Below are 23,217 nucleotides of genomic sequence, written 5' to 3' on the forward strand. Positions count from 1 at the left end.
TCAGATGACATTGCAAGACAGTGTGTGTGTGTATGTAATATTTTTCTAGCTGATGTGATAATACACGGGGCAGAGTAGCACTGGCAGAAAGATGCTGTTAAGTTAGCATGAATATATTCTGTTCAGGTATAACTAGCCTCAGCATCCTCAATCCAAACAATTGTTAAAAAATACAATTTAAAAAGCTACTGATGAAGGTAATAATAAAAAAAAAAATATGTACCAAAGAGAACAGCAGAATCAAAATCTGTCTATGGTTTTCACTGTAAAAAGCATAACAGTATCAAGGAACTTTAGTTCTCCCTTGCTATCATTTTTACATTGAACAAGAGAGAAAATGCAAGTGATGATGGCTAGAATAAATGTCAGTTACTGGAAACTTGTGGAAGTCTGAAGAAATAAACAGAACAAAAAGGATTCCAAAGAGCTTCACTTCTCTGAGACATCAACAAGCAGTATTTTTCAAGTGACAGGAGAGAGGAAAGTATGAGGTATAGAGTTCTGTCTTTCCATAGCATTATACCAGACAAGAAACACCATTAACAATTTTTGGTTTATGATTATTAAGAGAAAGGTTTAGAATCCAAGCAACAAGATGGAAGATTTTTAAAAGAAAAAAATCAGTATTTTAGTAACTTAAGGTATTTCTTTTAGCTGTTACATTTGTCATCTTTTTTGCCTCAAAGGAGAATAATCAATGAGCAAAAATCTGCTTTAGATAAAACTGAGCTTGCTAGGCCAAAATAATTGAGATATTATGTCAAAACTCCATTGCTGATTGCATAGAGCTGAACAAGATGCAGAATAAAGCAAACATTTTAAATAGTCAATAAGCAGTGGGGAAAGACAGGACTTTTTATCCTAACCCTGTGCTTGCAAGAGAATTGACTGAATTTTGAAGTGGAACATAAAAAATTTGGAATTTAGGACCTAATGAAGAGGAAGTTTTTCTCTCACTTCTGAAGTATGTTTGGCAGTTGAATGAAGGCTTTTTCTTCTTTACTCTCTTTCTCTCTCTCTCTCTCTCTCTTTTTTAATGGCATTATAAGGGGCTGAATGTTTGTGCACATATAATAAGTCTGATATGCTGGGATATGGTTTGAACCTTTTCATGACTTTCTTTTCATGACTGGTCTGATCAGTTGTGTTGTCAACCCTAACCTTCAGTGATTGATTAAAAAGCAGAACTCAGCAAAAATGATTCACTATGAAGAGATTATAATCTGACTATTTTACTGAAGTGATATATTATTCATAGTTGACAATCATTCTTTTTTTTTTTTTTTTTTAATATATGTAATGAAAGATTTCTGTTGTTTTCAAATTTAAATAAAAAACAGTAAAACTTGTCCAGCATTTCATTTAAAAGTTACAAGACAGTTATTTAAACCATAATGTGGCTGTTAATTATATATACCACAGTACAATGAAGATTTATCAGTTTTGTTTCTAATGACATTAGCATTTGCAGTGTCATCTCAAAGCTCAGTAAAAGCTAATACTTGCGGACTAGCAACCTGCTTTTTTAAATAATGTGGGTTTGACTGTGTGAGGAAAATATCTTATTAAAACATTACAAGAAAAATATGAAAGGACAAGATATGGCAGTTATGCTTCTTTCAGGTACAGTGTTCTCTTTAACATGAAAATCCTCATTATGCTAAAATAACATGACAGTTCCTGCAGAAATATTAATATTCCAAAAGCTTCCATTGGTATCAATGGAAGAAGGCTTAATGAAGACAGAAGATGGTATTTCAGTTTGTGACCTCCTTTTTCTTCATTTATTTGCTTCTTAAGGGACAAATTCTTATCTACTATTGGTAGAAGTAATAACTGAAATCACAGCAAATGAAATAACCAGAAATATTTATATTTTTTCTCTCCATCTGCTTAATTCACCATAGTGTGATCCACATATTGATAAAAATAATCTCACCACTGATTTCAGTGTTCTTTTGTTCTTTCTTTGGGGATCTCAATTTATTAGTCTTTTTTTTTTTTTTCTGTCAGTGTGGACCTTACACCCAGTGACAGCAAAAATGGCAAATGTGTTGAATAAGACTATAAAAATTGGCAGAAGTATGCAGATGCAATTAAATTACTTTCATCTCTTTAAAATAAAATTGGATTCAATATTAGATTGTTAGTTTGTATGAATTTACAATATTAAAAAAATTTATTCCAGTCTTATTCCATAGATCTGATCCAAATAAACTTAAGCAAATAGATTTCAGGTAGCTCTGGATCAAATCCTCATTGCTTAATATAAAGTTCTAGGCATAGTTATCTCCAAAAGAGAATATAAGAATTAAATTCCAGCTCACTTCAGAATATTATGATTTTTTTTTTTTCTCTAATTTATCAATCTTCATGCCATTGTAGAAGGTGCCATCTTTCTTCTGAAGGATAGGCGTAGATTTTTAAGCCAAATATTTACTTCCGGTGGTGCCAGCACCTATCAAATCTCTCTCTATATGTGTATCATAGCTGAATTTATCTCATATGGGAATTAACTGAAGTGACTGAAAGCAGAAATCAGCCTTTGAAAAAGGTTAGTGTTGGCTTCCTCACAGAAAGAATCAAAGCAGAATGCTAAACTGCTGTTCTCCTGATTCCTTTTCAGCATTTATAACTGTCTGCTCTGAGATATATTTTACCATTTTAGAAGGCTAGCACGATATCAGAAACTAGAAAATGTCACAGCATCACATAGAATTACAGAATTCTGGGGGTTGAAAGGGACCTCCAGAGATCATTGAGTCCAACCCATCTGCCAAAGCGGTTTCCCTACACCAGGTCACACAGGTTGGCATTCAAGCAGATTGAATATCTCCAAAGAAGGAGACTCCACAACCTCCTGGGCATGTCAAATGATAAGCCTATAGAAAAAAAGACATTGGCCATACTGTTATAGGAGTAGTCTCTTTGAGCAGGTCAAGAATAATGGATGAATGCTGGAAATTGCTGTGAGTGCTATTTTTTAATAATAATATTGAGAATTTATTGTAAGAATGGAAACTTATATTTCATTTCAGTACTGAAATACAGATATATATATATATGTATATGTGCTTTAATATGTACGTGAACAGATATATATAAATAAGGCATCAGGGTAGGAAGAGAAGACAAACAAACAAATGGTAGTGATCCTTGCCCCATTAAGTCAATTACAGTTTTATTGGTGTTCTGCAGTCAGGCTAAGATATTTTTCTTCTGGAGTTCGTAAGAGGTTTCCTGAAGACTGCAATAAGACAGAAATATAATCTGTGCACACTGCATTATGTATGGTCTTATTATGTCTATATGGTCTGTTATATATGTATATATAGTGATAAGTGGAACATTATAAAGAATATGGACTATATCAGCAGTTTTACAGGAAGGCTGAATGCCAGGGTTTCACAGTGCCTGTTAGACTCGTGTTTGAACAGTGACTGGTCTCTAGGCCACAGGAAGCTGCTTTCCAGACCCGTCCCTGTTATAGCCATTTTCAGATGTGGGTATTCTAGGCCATACTTCCCTTGCAAAATCTTGCTCTGGTGGTACAATGGTGACCCTAGGAGTTTTTAATACAGGAGGGCCTTGTCTGAGTTCTACATGGCTGCATCTGAATCTTTCACGGATCCAAAACTTGTGCCTAAACCTCTTTTGCTGGACTTTTGCTGCTCATTCAAGTTTGTTTTCCAGTTGACTTCTGCATGTTTTCAGACCCTTTCTTTTAAAGGTGTAACACTTTTTAGGAAGTAACTGAAAGTGGATTCCAGCCATGGAATTGTAGAATCATTAAGGGTGGAAAAGACCACTAAGATCATCTAGCACAACCACCAACCCATCCCCACCATGTCCACTGACCGCATCCCTCAGTACCACATTCAAACGTATCCTGAACACCTCCAAGGTCAGTGACTTGATCACCTTCCTGGGCAGTCTGTGCCACTGTCTCACTCCTTCTGAGAAGATATTCTTCCTAATATCCAGCTTGAACCTTCATCTGTTTGGTGGCCATGGAAGAGGCTGAAAAGAACAAGATACACACTGAAATCTGGGATTAACCTGAGGAATTAAAGTTGTCTGGCATCAGCAAGATGTATATGCTCTAAATAGCTGGAGAACAGCAAGAGCAAGGTTTTGGAGGGAAGAAGAAAAGGTTTATATGCCTCAGCACCTGGTGAGGGAAGAAAGTTGGAGGGAATGAAAGAGAGATTGTAAAGTGATACAGCCAGTGCAGAGAAACTTCAGAAATACATTTCCTGCACTCAAGAGATTTAAGAGTTCAGAAGAAGCTTTTAAGTATGACTCTGCCAAGGAAGTTGGTGACCCATTTTAACTGAAATAGAACTGTATGCCCCTTGTAGAAGACAAAACTGCAAGACAATTCCAGACAATATATTAATAAAATCAGTGGATGACTGAATTCAAGTAATTTTTCATTTCACTACAGGAATGGAACAAGGGCAAATGAAATTAAAAGCAAAACTATTAAAAAGACCAACATTACAATAACAATTTCTTCACATAGAATTTTGCCATCTGAAAATTATTACTTTTTGTGTTGCTGTTAAATGTTCAGTTTTATAGAGATCAGTACAGCTTCTTTAATTTGTTCAAAAATAGTAATATAAAAAGATGCTGAAAGAAAGATTCATTTAACTACAATTTAATTGAAATGTATTCCTCACAGTTCTTCTGGAGGATGGCTGTGTTGGAAAAGAATTAGAGCGTGATCTAAGAAATGACTTATTGGAAAAAGTGAAATGAAATTCATATACTGAATTTCACGTGCAAGTAAAAAGTGTCTAGATAATATTTGCTTCAAAGAGACCAGTTGCAAAGAATAACAAGGAAAGGAAATGTGACATAATATTGTATCATTCTCTTGAAGTCTCCCAGGTACCCTTAGTTGTTTGATTATGTATCATATAACTATTGGAAATTTTACTTAGTTTCTGTTGCTGGAATATTTTATGTTGCTTTTTTTAGCAATTGCCTTTAAAATGAGATTGTTTCCCTGTTCAAAATCTGTATAGAGGTGAGTATCAGAAAGTAGAATTTTATTCTCACTCCTTCTGTTGGGTAGATTTATAGACACCTTTGCAAAGGTGAGACATATATATTACATTTGTGAGATAACTTGTATGCAAGTTATATTTTCTGAGGAAAATTTCAAAGTTTCTTCCAGTTTCCATGGAATTATCTTGATTTCATCTCTGCAATATTATGAAGACATGTACTGTAAAGGCTTTGTTTAGTAAAGCTGAGATGGTGGCCAAATTGCTTGAGGAAACACAAAAAGAGTAATGGTTGAGTTCTGCCTGGCTCCTGGATTCTCACTTCCTGAATCAGTGTAGCTGAGACATATCACAAAGATGACACATATTGACTCTGGGGAGAGAGTAGCAATTATTTGCCTTATTATTTTCCATGTCAGGCAATAATAGAGCAATACCATGCCAGTGAAAAGAAGAAATTTCCAGCTTGTCTGTCCTTCAGCTTCAAGGACTATTGTACATACTTCTAGTGGAGGGGCATATATTTGGAAATTAGGACCTTAATTGAAAGAGGAAAAATCTGTCTTCTGCTGAATTCTATTTTGGAGTAAGACAAAAGAATTATAAATAGTTTGTACTTTCTGTATTAATGCCCACCCAAGGAAATTATTTGTGAATCACCAGCTCTAGAAAAATGTTTAATGCTTTTTCAGTCATTCTAAAATGTTTCTATATGTTGCCTTTTTTTTTTTTCTAACAGATCTATTTACGATTTCTGGACTATCAAATGGAGCATTCCAATGAATGCAAAAGAAACTTTGTTGCTGTATATGATGGAAGCAGCTCTGTGGAGGATTTAAAAGCAAAGTTTTGCAGCACTGTTGCAAATGATGTAATGCTGCGGACAGGTCTTGGAGTAATCCGTATGTGGGCAGATGAAGGCAGTCGAAGCAGCCGATTCCAGATGCTCTTCACATCTTTTCAAGAACGTAAGACCTTAATCAATGTATCTGCCTTTCAGTTTGTTAAACGATACCAGTTCCACAAACTGCTAATGTTTCCTTCACGTAGAGTATATACCAAAGGATGTTCCTGAACAAGCAATGTGAACCAGCAGAACAGTTTTAATTCTTTGTATTTTTCAAACTGTTCATTGTAACACAATAAGGAGAGCACAGGGTTCAGAGGCAGGAAGTCAAGTACCACTTGCCACTGTAACCGTAACTTTTTCCTGATTCTCAGTCTACTGGGCTACTTTCAACTTTCTCTTGCAGAATTGGAAAACAGTACAACCCTGAACATTTTTATCAAGTCTCATGTTTATGTGAATTTGATCTTTTAGATCTTACAAAGATGGTACTTGAAAAACACCTCATGATTATTTAATAATAGATAATGTGTACATTCGTTCATATACCAGAATTTCAACAAACATGTATCAGATAGTGTTAAACAAATAATGAAGGATTTGGTGGTTTTAATATCTTCTCTATGCAGCTACGGGATTCCTGGGCTCAGGTAACAGGAAAAGCAGCCTGTGAAAAGAACAAAAAGTACTTCTTGCCAGTCTGAAAATCACAGAACTCAATAATCCCATTCACTGAAAACTATTAATTCAGTTAATCACCTGTGAAAGATATTGCTTTGTTTTCTTTAACATAAAAATGGTACATATAGTCCCTTGAGGAAGGAGTGTATGTATTTGTTTTCTTTTTCTTATTCATGTTCATTTTTAGCTTATTTTTTGGCTTGTGCTTCACATTTTTCACAGGAAGATTTCTATGTGACTGTCAGTGATTGAAATGAAGGTGAAACTCTACCAAACATATCCTTCATCTGTATTCTGTGTGTGTGTATACCCCGCAATGAGACTGTTGAAAGCGGCCTCCGTAATTTTTTAATTATGGCACTGATTAAAAATTTCTGGCAGTTTACATGCTTGAAACTGCATATGCCACTGTACTTGGACCCTGCAGCTTTAGGGTAGATTATATATCTATTTTTTACCTAAATCAGGCCAGGGTCTAAAAGACACTGAGAGGCCTCGGTTGAGATGACTCTGCCCTTTTCTCATTTCGGCAACTGGAGATGTCTTGAATATTCAAGACATGATTCTTTTTTTTTTTTTTTTTTTTTTTTTCCACAAGACATCCTGATCTGTTACCTTAGAAACAACTGCATAGACACTGGAGGTTCAGAACATAAAAGGAAGTAAAGAGTGAAGCTCTGTGATGACTAACTTGAGATGAGGCTTTGAATAACTGTGGGTTTGCAACATTTCCACATTTTAAAGGAGAATAAGGAAAGATTTTGTTAGTCGTTATTTTTGTTTTTTGTTTATTTTTCCTCCATTCCTAATACTACAAAATATAAACTCCTCTGTTCTTGTGAACAGCTAATGTTTTATAATGAATGATTTTCTGACTGGGAGTTTGAAAATAATAACATGATGTGCCTTCCATAAATTTATTCTGAACAGGTGTTGCAGACTAAAAGCTGAAAATTTATAAAGGGCTAAATTATGCTTTGAGATATGTGTACACAGCCTGATCATAAATATTGAAAGAAACTGCATCTGTGTTTTTAATGCTGGAGGCTGACTTAAAAGATATAAAGGTGACACTGACTGTACTCTTTGTGCCATGTCAGTTGTGCATAGTGCTGCCCCATACTGCAGATTGGTTCTGCTGTGTGAAGTCGGGTTGAGCAGATGCCCATTCTGTGTGTGATGTGATGCAACACACAGTGTGCAAATGGCTCAGTCTTTCATTGTGGGAATAATTAGATCATCTGCATGGAAGAGGAGGAATGTCAGATCTCATTCAGGGAGATAAGTATCACGAAACAGACACCTGTGTCTCTATGCACGGAAAACAAAAGAAGAAAAAAAAAGCATTTTTGTTCACATAGAGCTGGGGGAAAATAATAAAAAGGGGATGAAATTTTTACTGCGGTTAACATGCATGTGAAAGAGTGACAAAGTATTCTATTGACTGTTGCTGTGGGAATGACCAAGTGATGCTATTATATGGTACTCCTTGAGTTCTCCAGTGTGTGGAGTTGCTGACTGTAAGTTAAATTGTTGAGACTGTGAGCTCTCTGTTAGGCAAGGCTCCATGAACTGTATGTGGTTTTGTATTTTGTGGAAACAGAACACTTAGCCTGAGAAATGTTTTCTTTCTGAGTCTGTTTATTGTTAATTCTTGTTACAGTGCTGTTTCTGGGGAGTTGATATTTGTGTAGAAAGAAGAAATCTTAAAGGGATTTCTTAAATGATTATTTTCATACTATTTCATCAGTGTGTTCCAATTATATTTGTAATATATACAAGTCTGCTTTTTTTTTTTTTTTTTTGGCTTCTGAAAGTGGTCTTACGGGTTTCCAAGCCTCTAACAGTGGTGCTCTACAGAACAGTAGTGCTGTTAATCTTTCAAGAAAGAACAGGCATGAGATGCAAAAATTTTTAAAGTTTACTACTCCAGAAAATCAGTAGTGATTCTCACATCACTCTAAGCTCTAAGCTCACTGGGTTTTATTTTTATTTAAGTCCTTACCTTTTCAATCTTTTATACTATATTTTGTGCCCTATTAGCACATACATTTACCACTTTTTGTGTTTGTTTTTTGTTTGTTTGTTTGTTTGTTTGTTTTGTTTTTTTTAATGGCCTAAAATAGATTTCAAATATCAAACAAAGTTAAGATGCAGAAAAGGGGGGGGGGGAGGGGGGGGGGAAGAAACAAAAAGAAAGAAAGCTTGTATCATCAAAAGGTTTATGGTGGCATTGAGTGACATGGTTTAGTGAACATAGGAGTGATGGGTCGACATTTGGACTAGATACTCTTAGTGATGTTTTCCGATCTTAATGAACCTATGATTCTGAGTGTTCATTTGTTAAGAAGACTAGAAAAATGAATCTTTGTTTTTTCCTCCACTAGCTGTTCATTTCATTTTCCATTACTGTGATGTAGATCAATGACAGACATGCTATGCCTACAGCTTTGACAAAGACATGCTCCCAAGCAGACACACCTACACTTTAACCTAAAAGCAGATCTGTAAAACCAGGGCATAAGGGATAAAAGAAGAAACCTTTTATATGCAGAACAAATAAGGTGCATATTCTCTCACCTCTGACAGCCATTTGGTAGCATTGCTTGTCTCTACGTCCATAACCCTGCATAAGAAACCCCACGTCAGAAAAAAAATATCATTTCTGTTATATTTTTTTTTGCTGCTTTGAGCTTTTAGACTGTTTTAAAGGCTCTGTCACGTGTGATTTTTTTTAAAGAATAAACTGCCATTATCACTTTATTTTTATTAACAAAACCTATGTTTATATAGAGATCTTTATATTTATAGCTGTCTTTTTAAAAGAGTAGTGCACTGATTTATGGAGTAACAGCAGTCAAGTCATTTGCAGACAGAATCCTTGAGTATGATCATCTCAGCATGAGCAGGTCTCTAATGGGGAGAGGGCACTGCAGGTATTTGGTATTAATGGCTGTGTTTATTGTGATAATGCAAAAGGAACAACCAAGAAAGGGAACAGAAATACAGTAAGTGCAATGCATGCAAAGAGAGAGTTTCCACTTGAGAGGACTTAGGGATGTAAATAGATTACAGTCTTGCTGGTTTTCTCCCTGCTTTGACAATGATATATAAAAAACAAATCATTGGGATTGCCTCCTTAATAATGAGCACTCATCTGTGATTATTCTGCCCCTCTATGCTATCTGCATCTGTCTGTAGTCACTAACCCCCACCAGTTAAGCTTCCCAATGGTTTTCTACCCCTGAAAAAAACAGGTGTCCATGGTGCCTGTAGTGTATAACTGCACTGAATGGAGCTCTTAGCACATGCTTCTGAGCTACCAGTCTCTGATGGACACATATTGACGTGTGTCTGGTATTAACTCTCAGAATAGTTTCCATTTATTTCAAGTGGAGCTCTCTGAAGGTGGATGGGAAGAAAATTAAGAATTAAAAGCATTTTATTTTTAAGCTCCTAATAGATGCATATTAATAAGGTTGGGTGTTTTTTTCTTTGTTTGTTTTTGGGTGTTTTTTGTTTGTTTGTTTTGTTTTTTGTTTTTTTTTTCATTTGCGGAAAATGAAAAAGTAATTTAAAAAAACTTCAAAGAATACTTCTAAATTTGTCTTTATTTTATAATTTTAATAAAATAAGTGAACCCGTGTATCAAGTAGGGCTGATGGACTTTTCCCTGGGGTTGCTGAGAGAGTTCCTCTGTTTCCAGGATGAGTTGAGGATCATCTGAAGAATTTCTTTTTTCTTTCCCCTGTGAGGAAAAGAAAGCTCTATTTTTCAGTAACAAGCAATAAGAAATTCTAAATGATCTATGCCTAAAGAATGGATGTGCAAAACATGACGCAATGAGCTATCTTGAGAACATTAAGAGTAGGTGTGAAATGTGTAATGAGTTCAGCGGAAAATATTTTTCACATCTAACCATTATTCAGATTTCAGAATTTTCTCATTTGCCCTCAGGAGACAGCAAGTCCACTAAAAGAATGTTGTGACAGGAATGGAAGGGGAGAAGCTGGTAAACAGTAAGTAGGATGAGGCAGTCATCTAAGATTACAGAGTACTGGATTGAAAACCCTGTCCTGAAACAGACTCAAAGGATAAATCCTTAAGTTTCAATGAAATAATGAAATGAAGTTTCAATGAAATAGCACCCAAGATAGCTTGCTCAGAGATACTATCAATGCAGGAATAATGGTGTTAAAACTAGCTCCATACGGTGGTGAGAAATAGAGTAAATACACTGGGGAAACAACTGCATTGGACCAGGCAGGCATTACACCAGATCTGTAAGAAGTCAGCTTTTGATTTCATCATGTAAAAATATTCTGACCCTACTACATCTGCATTTTGTACCCAAAGTATCCTGTAACCCTTCTAAAAATCATGCTCAACACACAGATTTTGTTACTTTTTGTTAGTTATATTTTTTATACTTTGTATAAAGTATAAAATATATAAATATAATGTATATTATACTTTTTTATATTTTGTTACTTTTAGTACTATACCTCTATGCGATAACAATTATTAATAGCACAAAGAATATGTTATACTTCTATATAAGTATTATGTGTTTTTTACAATGGGTGAATACTATTTGTGATTACTTATTTTGCTGCCCAAGTGAAAGCAATATTTTTCGAAAAAAAATATATGAAATATGACTGCTTCTATTTTATTTACTTTGTAAACATGGCATATGGACGTACTACTATTGCTTTTTATGTTTCTTTGCCTTAGGGCTATTCAGGATTAAAAGAATTTGTGATTGTTTGGTGTTAGTAAATGAAAAAGTATGAATTATTAGCTCCATGTGCATTCCAAGAACCTTTTAACAGTAAGAAGATGTAGACCATTTGATTGGCTCAATTTTTATATCTTTTGAAATTGTACTTCAAATTCTAAACTTGGCTTTTCTGAGTACTGGGATGGTAACCTTCTGGAAATGTGATGGTTGTAATAATCTTCCAATCTTCCAACTCATCCCCGCTAGGAATAAAATTATACTTATTACTCAGGTAACAGTAGTAGATTTATTATTCTATGATTTTTTTAAAGTATATGTTTTACATAACTAAAAAACTCTCATATACCATCTCTATCTTTTTATAACACTTGCTTATGTATCTTCTAGGGTAAGTGCTCCATCTTGTGTTCAATGTAAATACTTCTTGCAAAAGAGATAACACTACATTAAGTTTATATGTGTATATATATATAATTTCCTATAAAAAGAATGCGTGGTTCAACTGTAAAACACAAAAAGAATTCTGAGTAATTTTTTTAATTGAATTTTTAAATTACAGTGTTTTTATACTTTACAAATTCAGTGTTTTAGGAAAGGCATTTCTAAATTAATAATTAAAGTTATTAAAAATAGATCAGTTTGAGATATATGAATAATTCCAATTTGCTTACTTGTGCTGTCATCATTATGAATTGTTCGTTGTGCTGAAGATGTTACTAATTTCTAGGCCAGTATCTTGGCTGCTTTTGATTTAAGGTTGCATTGGGATACAGTAAAAATAAATGCAACTTTGTGATCTGAGCTGGAATTTTTAATCTTATTATCAAGCCATGTCTTTTCAGAGAGAGTGAGAATGATTGAGGCTGGAAGAGACTTTGGGGTTTGAACCCTGCTTTAGAGCTGCTCAAAACAGGTTCAACAGCCAGCTACAGGGTGTGGTTGGGCAGTATCCAGTTCGGTTTTCAATATCCCCTACAAAGGAGACTGCAGAAACTCATGTTAAAACAGATCTTGCCCAATGTATGACAAGTCACAAAGCAAAAACTTTGTTCTTGTGTTTAGGAGGAATGTCTTATGTTTCATTTAGTGCTCATTATGTCTTGTCCTGCCACTAGGCACCACTGAGAAGGTCCCAGCTCTGTCATCTTTATTCTGCCACATTAATTATTTGTATATATTGTCAATATTTCCCCAGTGCCTTCCCTTTTCCAGACTGATTCAGTTCCAGCTCACCCAGACTTCCCTCATACGTCAGATTACACAAGACTATAATCATCTTTACAGCATTCTGTTGAACTCAGTCCAGATTGTTCATGTCTGTCTTAAGCAAGGGAGACCAGAACTGAACACAGCAGTGTAGATGTGAATCATAGCTTCTGGGCAGGGGGTCACTTCTCTTTACCTGCTGGCAGTGTTCTTTCTAATGCAACTTAGGACATGATTGACTTTCTCTGAAATAAGGGCACAGTGTTGGTTCTTACTGCACAGCAGCACCTTTTCTTCAAACTTGCTTTCCAGTCTGTCATCCTTTCACCAGAACCTGGGGTTTATTCCTCCACTGTTGTGCCCTTCAGTGCTGCCCTCCACAGGCAGTTAAAAGCCTGCCATGCCAGTGAATATGTGGCTACTTTCAGTTGTCTAAAGATGTCATCCATTTCTTCTTGTTCCAGGTAGACTGTAGCAGACAGACACTTATTGCAGTTTACTCTGTTGGGGTTCTCATTTGTCTGCTCACTAATTCTGGGCTGGAAACCAGCAGCTAGCACAACCCAAGGCAGAGCTGTGTTTATTCCCACTGCTCACTCATGCAAGGGCATTTAGGGAGTCATGGGGAAGACTTCAGACTGATGGATCAGGACTCCTGTTCAGTACAGAAGCTTTCTATCTGGAGCTCTTGATAGTAGTTACTTCCTTTTGTAAAAACAAAAACAAAGCAAAACAAGCAAACAAACAAAAAAAAGTCACACACATACATTCACCCTCTTTCCTCATATCTTCATTGGCTAAACAATGCACTCAGCTCTTCCCTAGCTATTCCAGCAGTGTGGCTTCCCTGAGCCTTTCTTCCAGGTACTATGCAGCCATGAAACTGTAGCTGAAATTTAGGCAGAAGGAAAATATAAAGTAGTAAGCATTAAAATTAAAATAGATCTTTTGCTATGGAACTGTAACTATTGCCACTAAGGGATATTATGATGTGTTATATATATTTTAATACTACTTTTTTTTTTTTTTTTTTTTTTTTTAAACTTTTTAAAAGCAGTGCAGATGGTGGAAACAAAAAAGATGTTATGTTTTATATCTTGAAAACATAAAACTAACCAAGGTCCCTCCCAAACTAAATCTTTTATGTACATAACGATCTGTGTTTAAAAATGTGTTACTTATATAATAGATCAATAACTCTTTAAGCCTCTGACAATACTGGGCTTCACTGAAGTCAATAGAAGTGTTGATTAAGTAGATTTGAAAATATATGCTATTTAAAAAAATGTAAACCTTTATGCATGCCATAATACATATATTTATAGTATGTGATTTGATGGGTCTGTATAAGGGCTACTCTGAGAACCACGCCTATATAGTAGAGGTAGATGATGGTAGTATGGGAGTAGAGGTTGAATCTCTTCACTGATATCCCACTACTTCTTGTTACTGTGTGACAGATAGCAGCAGAGGGGCAGTCAGACAAAATGGTGTTTGATGTGGAAGTGTATATGAAGCAAAGATATGCCACTCAATTCTTCCAAATAGAAACAATTGCATCCATTGATATTCATATACACTTTCTGAGTGGCTATGGAAACCAAACAGTGGATGTGACCACAGTGAGGCAGAGGTGACAGCAACATAATAGACAAGCCAATACGGCCTTGAATAGCTGTTACACCATGAGAAGAGGGGCATCTCAATCAGCTCATCTGTGTGAACTGGTAGATTACTGGCAGGGAACTGTGTGTAGAACTAAATATCAGCGTCATTGTATTGGAAATGATGGTTGCTGCATTGGAATATTGCAGTTTGCAACAGGTGGGTCCCATGAATTCTCATAGAGGAACTAGAAGAACACTGCTAGTTTATCAGGACCTAATGAGCAAATACAAGGCTAAAGTTGACAGTTTCCTGGACCACATCATTACTGTGGTAATGATCACCACTACAAGCCGTCAAAATGTCAGTCCATGTAGTGGGGACAAAGAATTCCTCATAGAATAAAAAATTCCAGGTTAAGCTCTCAGAGGATAAAACAATGTATGCTGGCTTTTGGGACAGGAGAGATTCTTCTGGATTTCGTGAAACCTGGACAAGCCATCAACTCTGACAGCTGCACTGAGATGTTGACTAAGCTGATGGCTCTAATTTCCAGAAACAGGTCAGAGGAGAATACAGCCTTTCTCTTGCAACATGATGATACCATGTCCCCTACCAGTTTGAAACTGTGGAGCACACTGCCAATCTTGGCTGGAATGTCCTACCACACCCACTGTATAGTCTGAATTTGGCACCTTCTGACTTCCATCTGTTTGGGCTTATGAAAGAGGAAATGTGTGGGCAACATTTTCCCACTAATGATACCATCACAGCAGCTGTGAAACAACAGGTCATCTCTGCTGGTACAGATATTTACAAGCTCATCATTCAGGCTCTTGTTCATCAGTGAAAATGCATAGCTGATGGTGATGACTGTCAAAAATAGTGTTGTGTAGCTGAGAATTACTTTCAGTCCAACCTCATAACTAGGAACATATACAAGTTTTTATATGGCTTTTATTATTTCTTTAACAGAATGTAACTGATATGGAGAAGCTGTTACAGTCAGTTATGCATATCTGAACTTATATAGTTACAGAAAAGGGAATTTACTGATATGATATATGGAGTCATTAAGTTCTAAAATACAAAACCTTTGTACTGTCCTTAGTTAGCAAACCACTGAAGCAGTCTTCTGCTCTCAACCAGTCTACACGGTGTAAGCATCTTTTATCATAGGAAGCGCTTTTAAAATTGCAGAAGAGAAAAATTGCCATGAAGCATCGAATTCTAAGTACCAAAATTTAATTAGTGCCAACATCATAGCTGCTTTTTGATTAGTAGATTCTTAAGTTGTTTTTTTTAAAAACAAAACAAAACAAAACAAAACAAAAAACTTTTCTATAGAAAGTATAATAATGGTTTGTGGTTGAGCTAAAATAAAATTGCATAGAGTTCATTTTTGTTGATTTCACACTGATAAATTGTGTAGCTTTTTCCATATTGAGCAAGTTCTTCTGGCCTTTTAAATTATTATTATGTAATTAAAAGAAATACGAGAAGTGAGATATCTTTGCTACATTTAATGATTTTGGAGTAGTATCTTTATAATCCCAATACCTGATAAGCAGGACCAATTCCTATTGATGACCTCCAGGCTGCTGCCATTTTAAAAGTTTATGTTCTTCAGTAAAGCTTTAATTCTGAATGATTCTATTAAAATATGGGCCCTAAGGATGCTGATGGATGTTGCTGTTTTTAATCTTTACATGTGATTAATAGGGTACTTCTTTTCACTGCAGACTTTTTTATTAGTTTCCTTTTTATTAGTTTTATTTTCTCTGGATATAAGTGTTCAGATATAATTGTTTTGAGCACTAAAGTATTTATCTTTATCCAGTCATGCAAGGTTTCTTCTAAAACTGGAGTTTCAGCAACAAACTGAAGCAAATTACTTGATGTGTACTGGATCTAGCTGTGGTACAGTCAACATTCTCCTTATCAGATCATAAAGCACTGTGTTTTGCATCTGTGCCTAAAACTATGTTGATAATGACCCCCCACCAATATGTGCGATGTCAACCTGCTACATCCATCTGAGTTAAACTGTGGTGAAGAAGTCCATCTGTCTTAGACAAAAGTGGAAATTTGTTGCTCCAGAGTAATAAATGGTGTGTGACTTGAGTGCTGCTGATGGTGCATGTCATTTATTAAATATGTTCAAGGAACCTGTGTTGTACAGCTTTCTCCCAGTATAGGTGGTTATGGTACTGCCTTGATGTATTTGCTGTAAATAACTGAATGATTTACTATTTAATGTCAGCTTTTTATTTTTGTTTTTAGCCCCTTGTGAAGCCAACACTTTCTTTTGCCACAGTAATATGTGTATTAATAATACATTGGTCTGCAATGGACTCCAGAACTGTGTGTATCCTTGGGACGAAAACCACTGCAAAGGTAATGTGTAGGATTGAAACTATCAGTTTATCAGACCACATGGAATACAGCCCACTATCCTTAGTTTCTTGTTAAGTATGTATTGGATTGACTATTGGATTAAGACTCATGAAATGTAATTCAAGGGGAGCATGCATCAGACAACAGATTAAAATGGAGAGGTGAAAATCCTTGTGGATTTTGCTTTCAGTGTTTACATCTGTTTTTCTTGGTGCTTGTTTGTGTTGGTTATATCCTTCTGGCAGGCTTTCTGACCATTTGATTTCTGTACAACATAAAGTTCATTAATAGTAATGTTTTGGTTCCTTTGGTACAGTTACCTTTGCAGTGGACTAGCATATGCATAGCAGGTGTCTGCTACTTGCATGCTGTGCCTATAATAGCCCAGGTGGTCTGAAAGAAAACAGTACAGGTGGATTGAAACTAGCACCATTAAAAAGCATCCAGATCCATTTATCATTGTCTAGTGAAATTGAAGTCCAAGGATAAGTGTGGGAAATCAGGCATCATGTCTCTTCCGTAGACAGAAACTGATGTTCCCAATCAGGTATTGACAAAGTTTCTAAATATGGCTGTATATTTCTATAAAAGTCAGCATCTGAGTAAAGAGCGTAATTAACTTGCATCATAGACCAGGGAGATGGTCTTCTGCTTCTTTTCTTTTTTCCTCTTCTGCTACAGCAGATTTGTTTCTGAAAACATGGATAATGCCAAATTTACGAACCAATCAAGAAAAATTTCAGAATGATGGGGATTAGCCATCAGCTTGTGAGTCTGCTGAAGTCTGTAAAAGCCTGACAAGCAGTGCAACAGGGTAAAAAATAAATCGTATTTCAAAGGAACACAACAAAATTGTGACATGAAAAAAAATATTCTTCAAAGAAATAAAACAAACAACCAAAGAAGAACTTTGCTTCTTCAGCACAGATAAAAATAGAAAACCTTCCCCTCTCTAATTTCCAGAAATATTTTCATCTTTCACATACCAAATGTTTTTTTGTTGGGCCCTGTGCTTGTATCTGTTCCTGTTTGATGGTTCCAGTAAAAATAACTGTTTGCTGTTCTGTTGCTTTCTCTAAATCTGTTCTTTCCCTGTAGACTTTGTCAGTTGGTTAGACAAACCCCAAATGAGTCTACAAGAGAAGGCAATGAGGGGTCCTGAAAAGTTCATTTAGGGTATCAAGATTATAAAGAGCTGGCTTTTATTATTTTAGTACCAGTGAGTTTCATTTCAAAGGCTTTTTATTATGTTCTTTGGTATGTTTTAAGTTGATAGAAAAATAACACCAGATTGGGTATTGAAACTTAATCACAGTTGTCAAGTTTGTTGTGCCTGTGAGAATCTGATGTGCCTGCTTTCAGCTTGGCTCTGTCACCATCTCAGGTGTTGTCAGCCATTTGAAATTAAATCACAGAAAAACATGCAGAACCCTAGAGTGAATTTTTTTTCTCTGTACTATTTTATTGCACATTTTTCTTCATTCTCAACACTGAATTTTCTGGCCAGCTTCTTGGCAGCCCCTGAGTAAAGCATTGTAGCTCTGATAAGCGTTGAATGTTTACACATCTTCTGTAAAGTTCTGGAAATTAATAGGTCACAAACTAAATAAATAATCTGCACCCTTTCCTTTCTGGAAGTTCAGTTTAAATAACTTTTCTATTTTCTCCTGATAGAGCTTTTCACTGAGTACTATAAGCAGTCCCAGTTAGCTCATAAATAACAGTAGTTCAAAGAAGTTCCCAGTACACAGAATTTATTTCTAGAACCTGAAAAGCCTTGCTGTTTCATTAATCTTAATGTTCCACTTGCATGTATTTACTGGAATAGACAGTAAATAACAGAACTTTCGCATCTGATTTGGAGGATTTAGCAGGTGAACAGAGTTTAGAGTTGGCACTAAATCCATCTGTTTCTTATTGTGGTTTCTTTTTTATAAAACAAACATACATATTTTTTTTTAGGTAGCTAACCTTATAATATACCCTGAATAAACCACTAAACAAGTATGGAGCCAATCAGAGGACCTATGTTATTTATTTGGTTTCCATGGGCACATGATTTCTTCCTTTTTACTCTTTCCCAGTAAGATTGATCACGTGAACTTAGATATAGACTAGACATGGCTTTGCAGTACTCCATGAATACATCATGGCTCTTTTTAATCTTGAAATGAAATTAATTCTGTGTTTTGTTTCTTTTTTCAATTGCATGCAGAGAAAAGAAAAGCTAATCTATTGGACCAACTCACCAATACCAGTGGAACTATAATTGGGGTGACCTCTTGCATTGTCATCATCCTCATTGTTATCTCTGTGATAGTACAGATCAAGCAGCCTCGTAAAAAATTTGTCCAAAGGAAAACAGACTTTGATCAAACAGTGTTCCAGGAGGTGTTTGAGCCTCCTCATTATGAGTTATGCACCCTCAGAGGGACAGGGACTACAGCTGACCTTGCTGATGTTGCAGATGACTTTGAAAATTATCATAAACTACGGAGATCATCTTCAAAATGCATTCATGACCATCACTGTGGATCACAACTGTCTAGCACTAAAGGCAGCCGTAGTAACCTCAGCACAAGAGATGCTTCTGTCTTGACAGAAATACAACCCCAGCCTGTAAAACCCCTCATTCAGCCCGTGAACAGGAGAAATATCCTTGTCATGAAGCATAGCTACTCACAAGATGCTGCAGATGCGTGTGAGATAGATGAAATTGAAGAGGTACCAACCACAAGCCACAGGCTGTCAAGACATGATAAAGCTGTTCAGCGGTCAGTATCAATAAATTTTTGATGAAGACTATTGTGTAAGGACTTGATGCCCAAACATATTCACATTTTTTTTTTTTTTTTTTTTTTTTTCTTCTCAGTAAAGACATACTCTTTTCCTACTTTTTTTCTTGCTTAAATTTCTGTTTCTTGACAGTACATGTCATTTTATTATCACTCTCTGTCTCTCATCTCTGCTCCAGTTTCCTGGAGGCCTCTGTATCTCAGTTTCACCTTTTATCCAGTGTCTTTCTTTTACTGTTTTATTTACATGCACACATACATGCACACACAAGCCAACAGAGAACAGGCACACTTTTAAAAAAAAAACCAAAGATTTTGCCTGAATTTAGCTTCTGAAAGAGCCACATACATATAGTTTCCTTGAAACTGAGGTGGCCTTGAATTTTGTCCGCTACTGGTCTAACATTTCTGAATCAATAAGAAAAATACATCTGTTCATTATAACATATGACAGAACAAGAAGACATGCTATCTTGCACTAAGGAAGCTTGTAAAATATTATATTTTATGAAATGAATGACAGTATTTACATAATGTTAATGTATCTGTCCCACTATCACACTGTGGTTTTTTATATAAACATATATAAAATATAATATGAGACAGTGTAGGGAATAGAGAATGCTCATATATTTACATATAAGAATGTAGTTTAGAAAAATCTTTTTAATCAATGAAAATGTTGAGCATGATATTTTTAATAAAAAGGCTAATTTATTGTATATTGCACTCTAAATGACTGTGAATATAAATGATTAAAAGTTTACAAGTAGAGAAAAAATTAAAAACAGATATGAACTATTTATTTGGAAAAGCAGAGACTTTTTATGAATATTTGTGTTTTCTCTTGCATACATTATTTATGCACTTCCTGTGACTGTTTACATCTACTCCATATTTTCTTTGCACATTAAGGCACTTTTTTCTTTTAAAAAGAAGTTATTTATCTTAATCTAATAGCATGCTAATGTAAATTACTTCATGAATATTTAACAGCTTATCAATATGTACTCTCTATTAAGTATCTATATGCATATATTTCTTTTTTTTCTATGCAAACATTATTATTTTGAATGAAATAGCCATAACATTCCAGGTTCTGCCTCATTGGGTCTCTAAGCAAACATGAGTCTGAGTACAACACAACTAGGGTCTAAGAGACAAACCTGAGGTAAGTAAACATACCTGTACAACAAATGAACCATCTGTTGCATTCCATTGTATTTGTTATATTGTTAAAATGTCTGTTAGTTCCCAGTTTATACATGACCTCATAGAAGTCTTTGCATAGAAAGGGACATAGATTTGAATACAGAGAAAACTAAACATCAAATACATGATTAGTTTAGCACCGTGAACTTAAGCAATATCTATTAAATTCTTATTCTTGACTGTAGAATCAGCTAAGTGTAATCTTTGATGTAAATATGACTTGGATTCTAAACAAATCATAAAAAGAGATGTTTAACATGGCTCCAGTGTTTTATTGTTTGTTTTTTTTTTTTTATTTACGAAAATAAAATTTAGAGTATTGATATGTGAATCTGTGAAATTTATCAGTCTAACCCAAGCCATGAAGATATGTAACAACTGGTTTTCAGTTCTTACTCTTCAATCTTGTTAAGTGTCAGGGGAAAATTTTATAGGAGTGAAGATAAATTTAGAAATTCTGTAGAATTAATTCTATATTTCTATTATATATAGAAATAGAAATTATATATATTATATATTTCATTTTAATTCTAAATTCTGTATCATCTCATTTCTTCTATATTAAAGTTTCTCATTTTTTCTATATTAAAGTTATAGATAGTTGTTAGTCAGTTAACATATGAATATATATATAGACATATATATGCATATACAAGTTTACATGTACGTACATCTATACAGCAATTTCACTGAGAGCTTCCATTAATGCTTTTTTTTTTTTTTTTTTTTTTTTAAAATCTAGATAGTTTAATAAATACTTGTCTGTAGTCTTCCTAGAGAGAACATATTTTAACTTTCTTTTGCTTTCAGAGAAGAAATACGTATAAAGTCGTGAACTGAATGGAAAAATCTGTAGTGAATTATTTCAGCTGTTGGAAAGACAGAGTGGACATGTTCCTAATTTCATTGCACTGCCTTTATCCAAACCCAAGACATTTCTTACTTCTTTAGCAAGATATTCCCATTGCACAATAATATGTTTCTTTTCTAATTTGGTTGCTGGCCACCAAGTGCTCTTTAGTTTTTAAATACATTTTAAGTTTTGCTACAAACTTGAAGAAGTTAGCTCCTGGCTGAGACTGTCCCTGCTTTATTTATTATTTTTTTTTCTTAGATTTATTTTGTTTTATGTATTTTATGTCTGTTATTTACATTTATGTTGTGTGATATGTGGAAGAAGAGTTACACTGAACTTCTGTTGTATGTACATTGTTTTCATTACATAGAGTTCTTGAGAATAGTGCGCTCCTGGGTGATTTTGAACATGCTACAATGAAATGTGAAACTATGGACCTTGGAAACACCAGCTAGAGGTTTTGTGGACTCTGACCAGCTATTCTCATATCATGAAAAAATTCAGCAAACAGTGTTGAGTAAAATCACTAGAAGGCAATAAGACTTTCATCATTATGCTTATCAGTCCTTTATCTTTTTCTATTTTTCTCTTCTTTTCATTGCAAGTAAAATTCCCAATTTCAGGAACAATTTATTAAAATCAGGTATTTAGCCGCTCATAATCACTTCAATAGAAATGTTTGTTGGTAAGCATCTAGCAATATGACTGAATTTGACATTGAGAAAATAATCTGCATGTATGTTACTGAATATTTGAGTTGGCAAAAATCTCTTTATTAGACACACTGTAAAAAGCATGCATTCACAACTGTTGCTGTTACTGTTCCATTTCTGTGTCATATGCTTGCTACTTGTAACTTTTTATATAAAGATACATAAAAAAATGTATAATAATTTCCTACCTTGAGTTTTATGGCAATGTTTTTCTTTTTACTAAATTTACAAATCTTTTAGCATTCATGAGTTTAAACTCAAAGCTTAGCTCTTAGGAACATGAAACTCCGATACATCAGAATCAGCTGCCTCTCATCCCTTACTTATTTTGTCTCAATCTCTTCAGGGTTGAGAATTCATAATACATAAAGGTGAAAAGGTTTGTGACAAAATTTTGTTCAGTTCTGCTCTCTTTAACTAATTTATTTTTTCTGGCTGTTATTAGAGAGTTTGCTTCAGTGCAGAATAACACTTGATTTTTACCAGTTATGCAAATATTATGGCTGCACTTCAATTTTAGAGATGCAGAGAAGGCAAAACACTATCTGTAATTCAAGCCATAAACGTTAATAACCAACACTGGAATCAAACCTTTGACGTTAATTGATTAAGGAAATATTGTATACTGAAAGTTCAAAATTAGGTGTACTTGAAAAAAAAAAAAAATCAAATCTGCTGAAGAACTGAATAACCATGCATAAAATCATACTATGATTATCATTTTAAATAGTTACCTTCTAAATTCTGTCTAAAAAAAGAAATCTCTTCCTTTAAACATTTTGCCATGCATAGTTGTTTACCAGCTTTTATTACTATTATTATGTATTTCTGATAAATATTTCTATTGGGTTTTATTGAGTTTCATTTTGTTTTCTTTTCAACTGGGAAGAGTTCCTTGGGTCTTCCCAAAGTATAAAAGGATGAGAAAAAGAAAACCTAAGGCCTGAGGCTGACCAAAAAAAAAGAAAAAAAAGAAAAAAAAAAAAAAAGAAAGAAAAAAGTTTTTGTTATAATCTGTTTATATATATGCTACATCCTTTATATAACAGCCAACAGAAAAATTGTTTTCTTCAAAACAGATTATTTTTTACAGATATATTTTAGGAATTATATGTGATGAAGATTTCCTGTATTTTCATGTATATT

General features: G+C 34.6%; 1 protein-coding gene across 1 annotated transcript in view; it reads left to right on the top strand.

Moving 5' to 3' along the window:
• The window catches only part of NETO1 (neuropilin and tolloid like 1), a 64,973-nt gene extending 42,217 nt beyond the window's left edge, over positions 1–22,756 (top strand). The window contains exons 7-11 of the mRNA XM_015855217.2: positions 5,755–5,983; positions 16,382–16,495; positions 18,711–19,269; positions 20,387–20,461; positions 21,729–22,756. Coding sequence (XP_015710703.1) covers positions 5,755–5,983; positions 16,382–16,495; positions 18,711–19,269; positions 20,387–20,447 — 963 coding nt within the window. The 3' untranslated portion in view covers positions 20,448–20,461; positions 21,729–22,756. The remainder of the gene's footprint in view (positions 1–5,754; positions 5,984–16,381; positions 16,496–18,710; positions 19,270–20,386; positions 20,462–21,728) is intronic.
• The last annotated feature ends 461 nt before the right edge of the window (positions 22,757–23,217 follow it).

The sequence above is a fragment of the Coturnix japonica genome, chromosome 2, assembly GCF_001577835.2.
Source record: "Coturnix japonica isolate 7356 chromosome 2, Coturnix japonica 2.1, whole genome shotgun sequence".
NCBI classification, from domain to species: domain Eukaryota; kingdom Metazoa; phylum Chordata; class Aves; order Galliformes; family Phasianidae; genus Coturnix; species Coturnix japonica.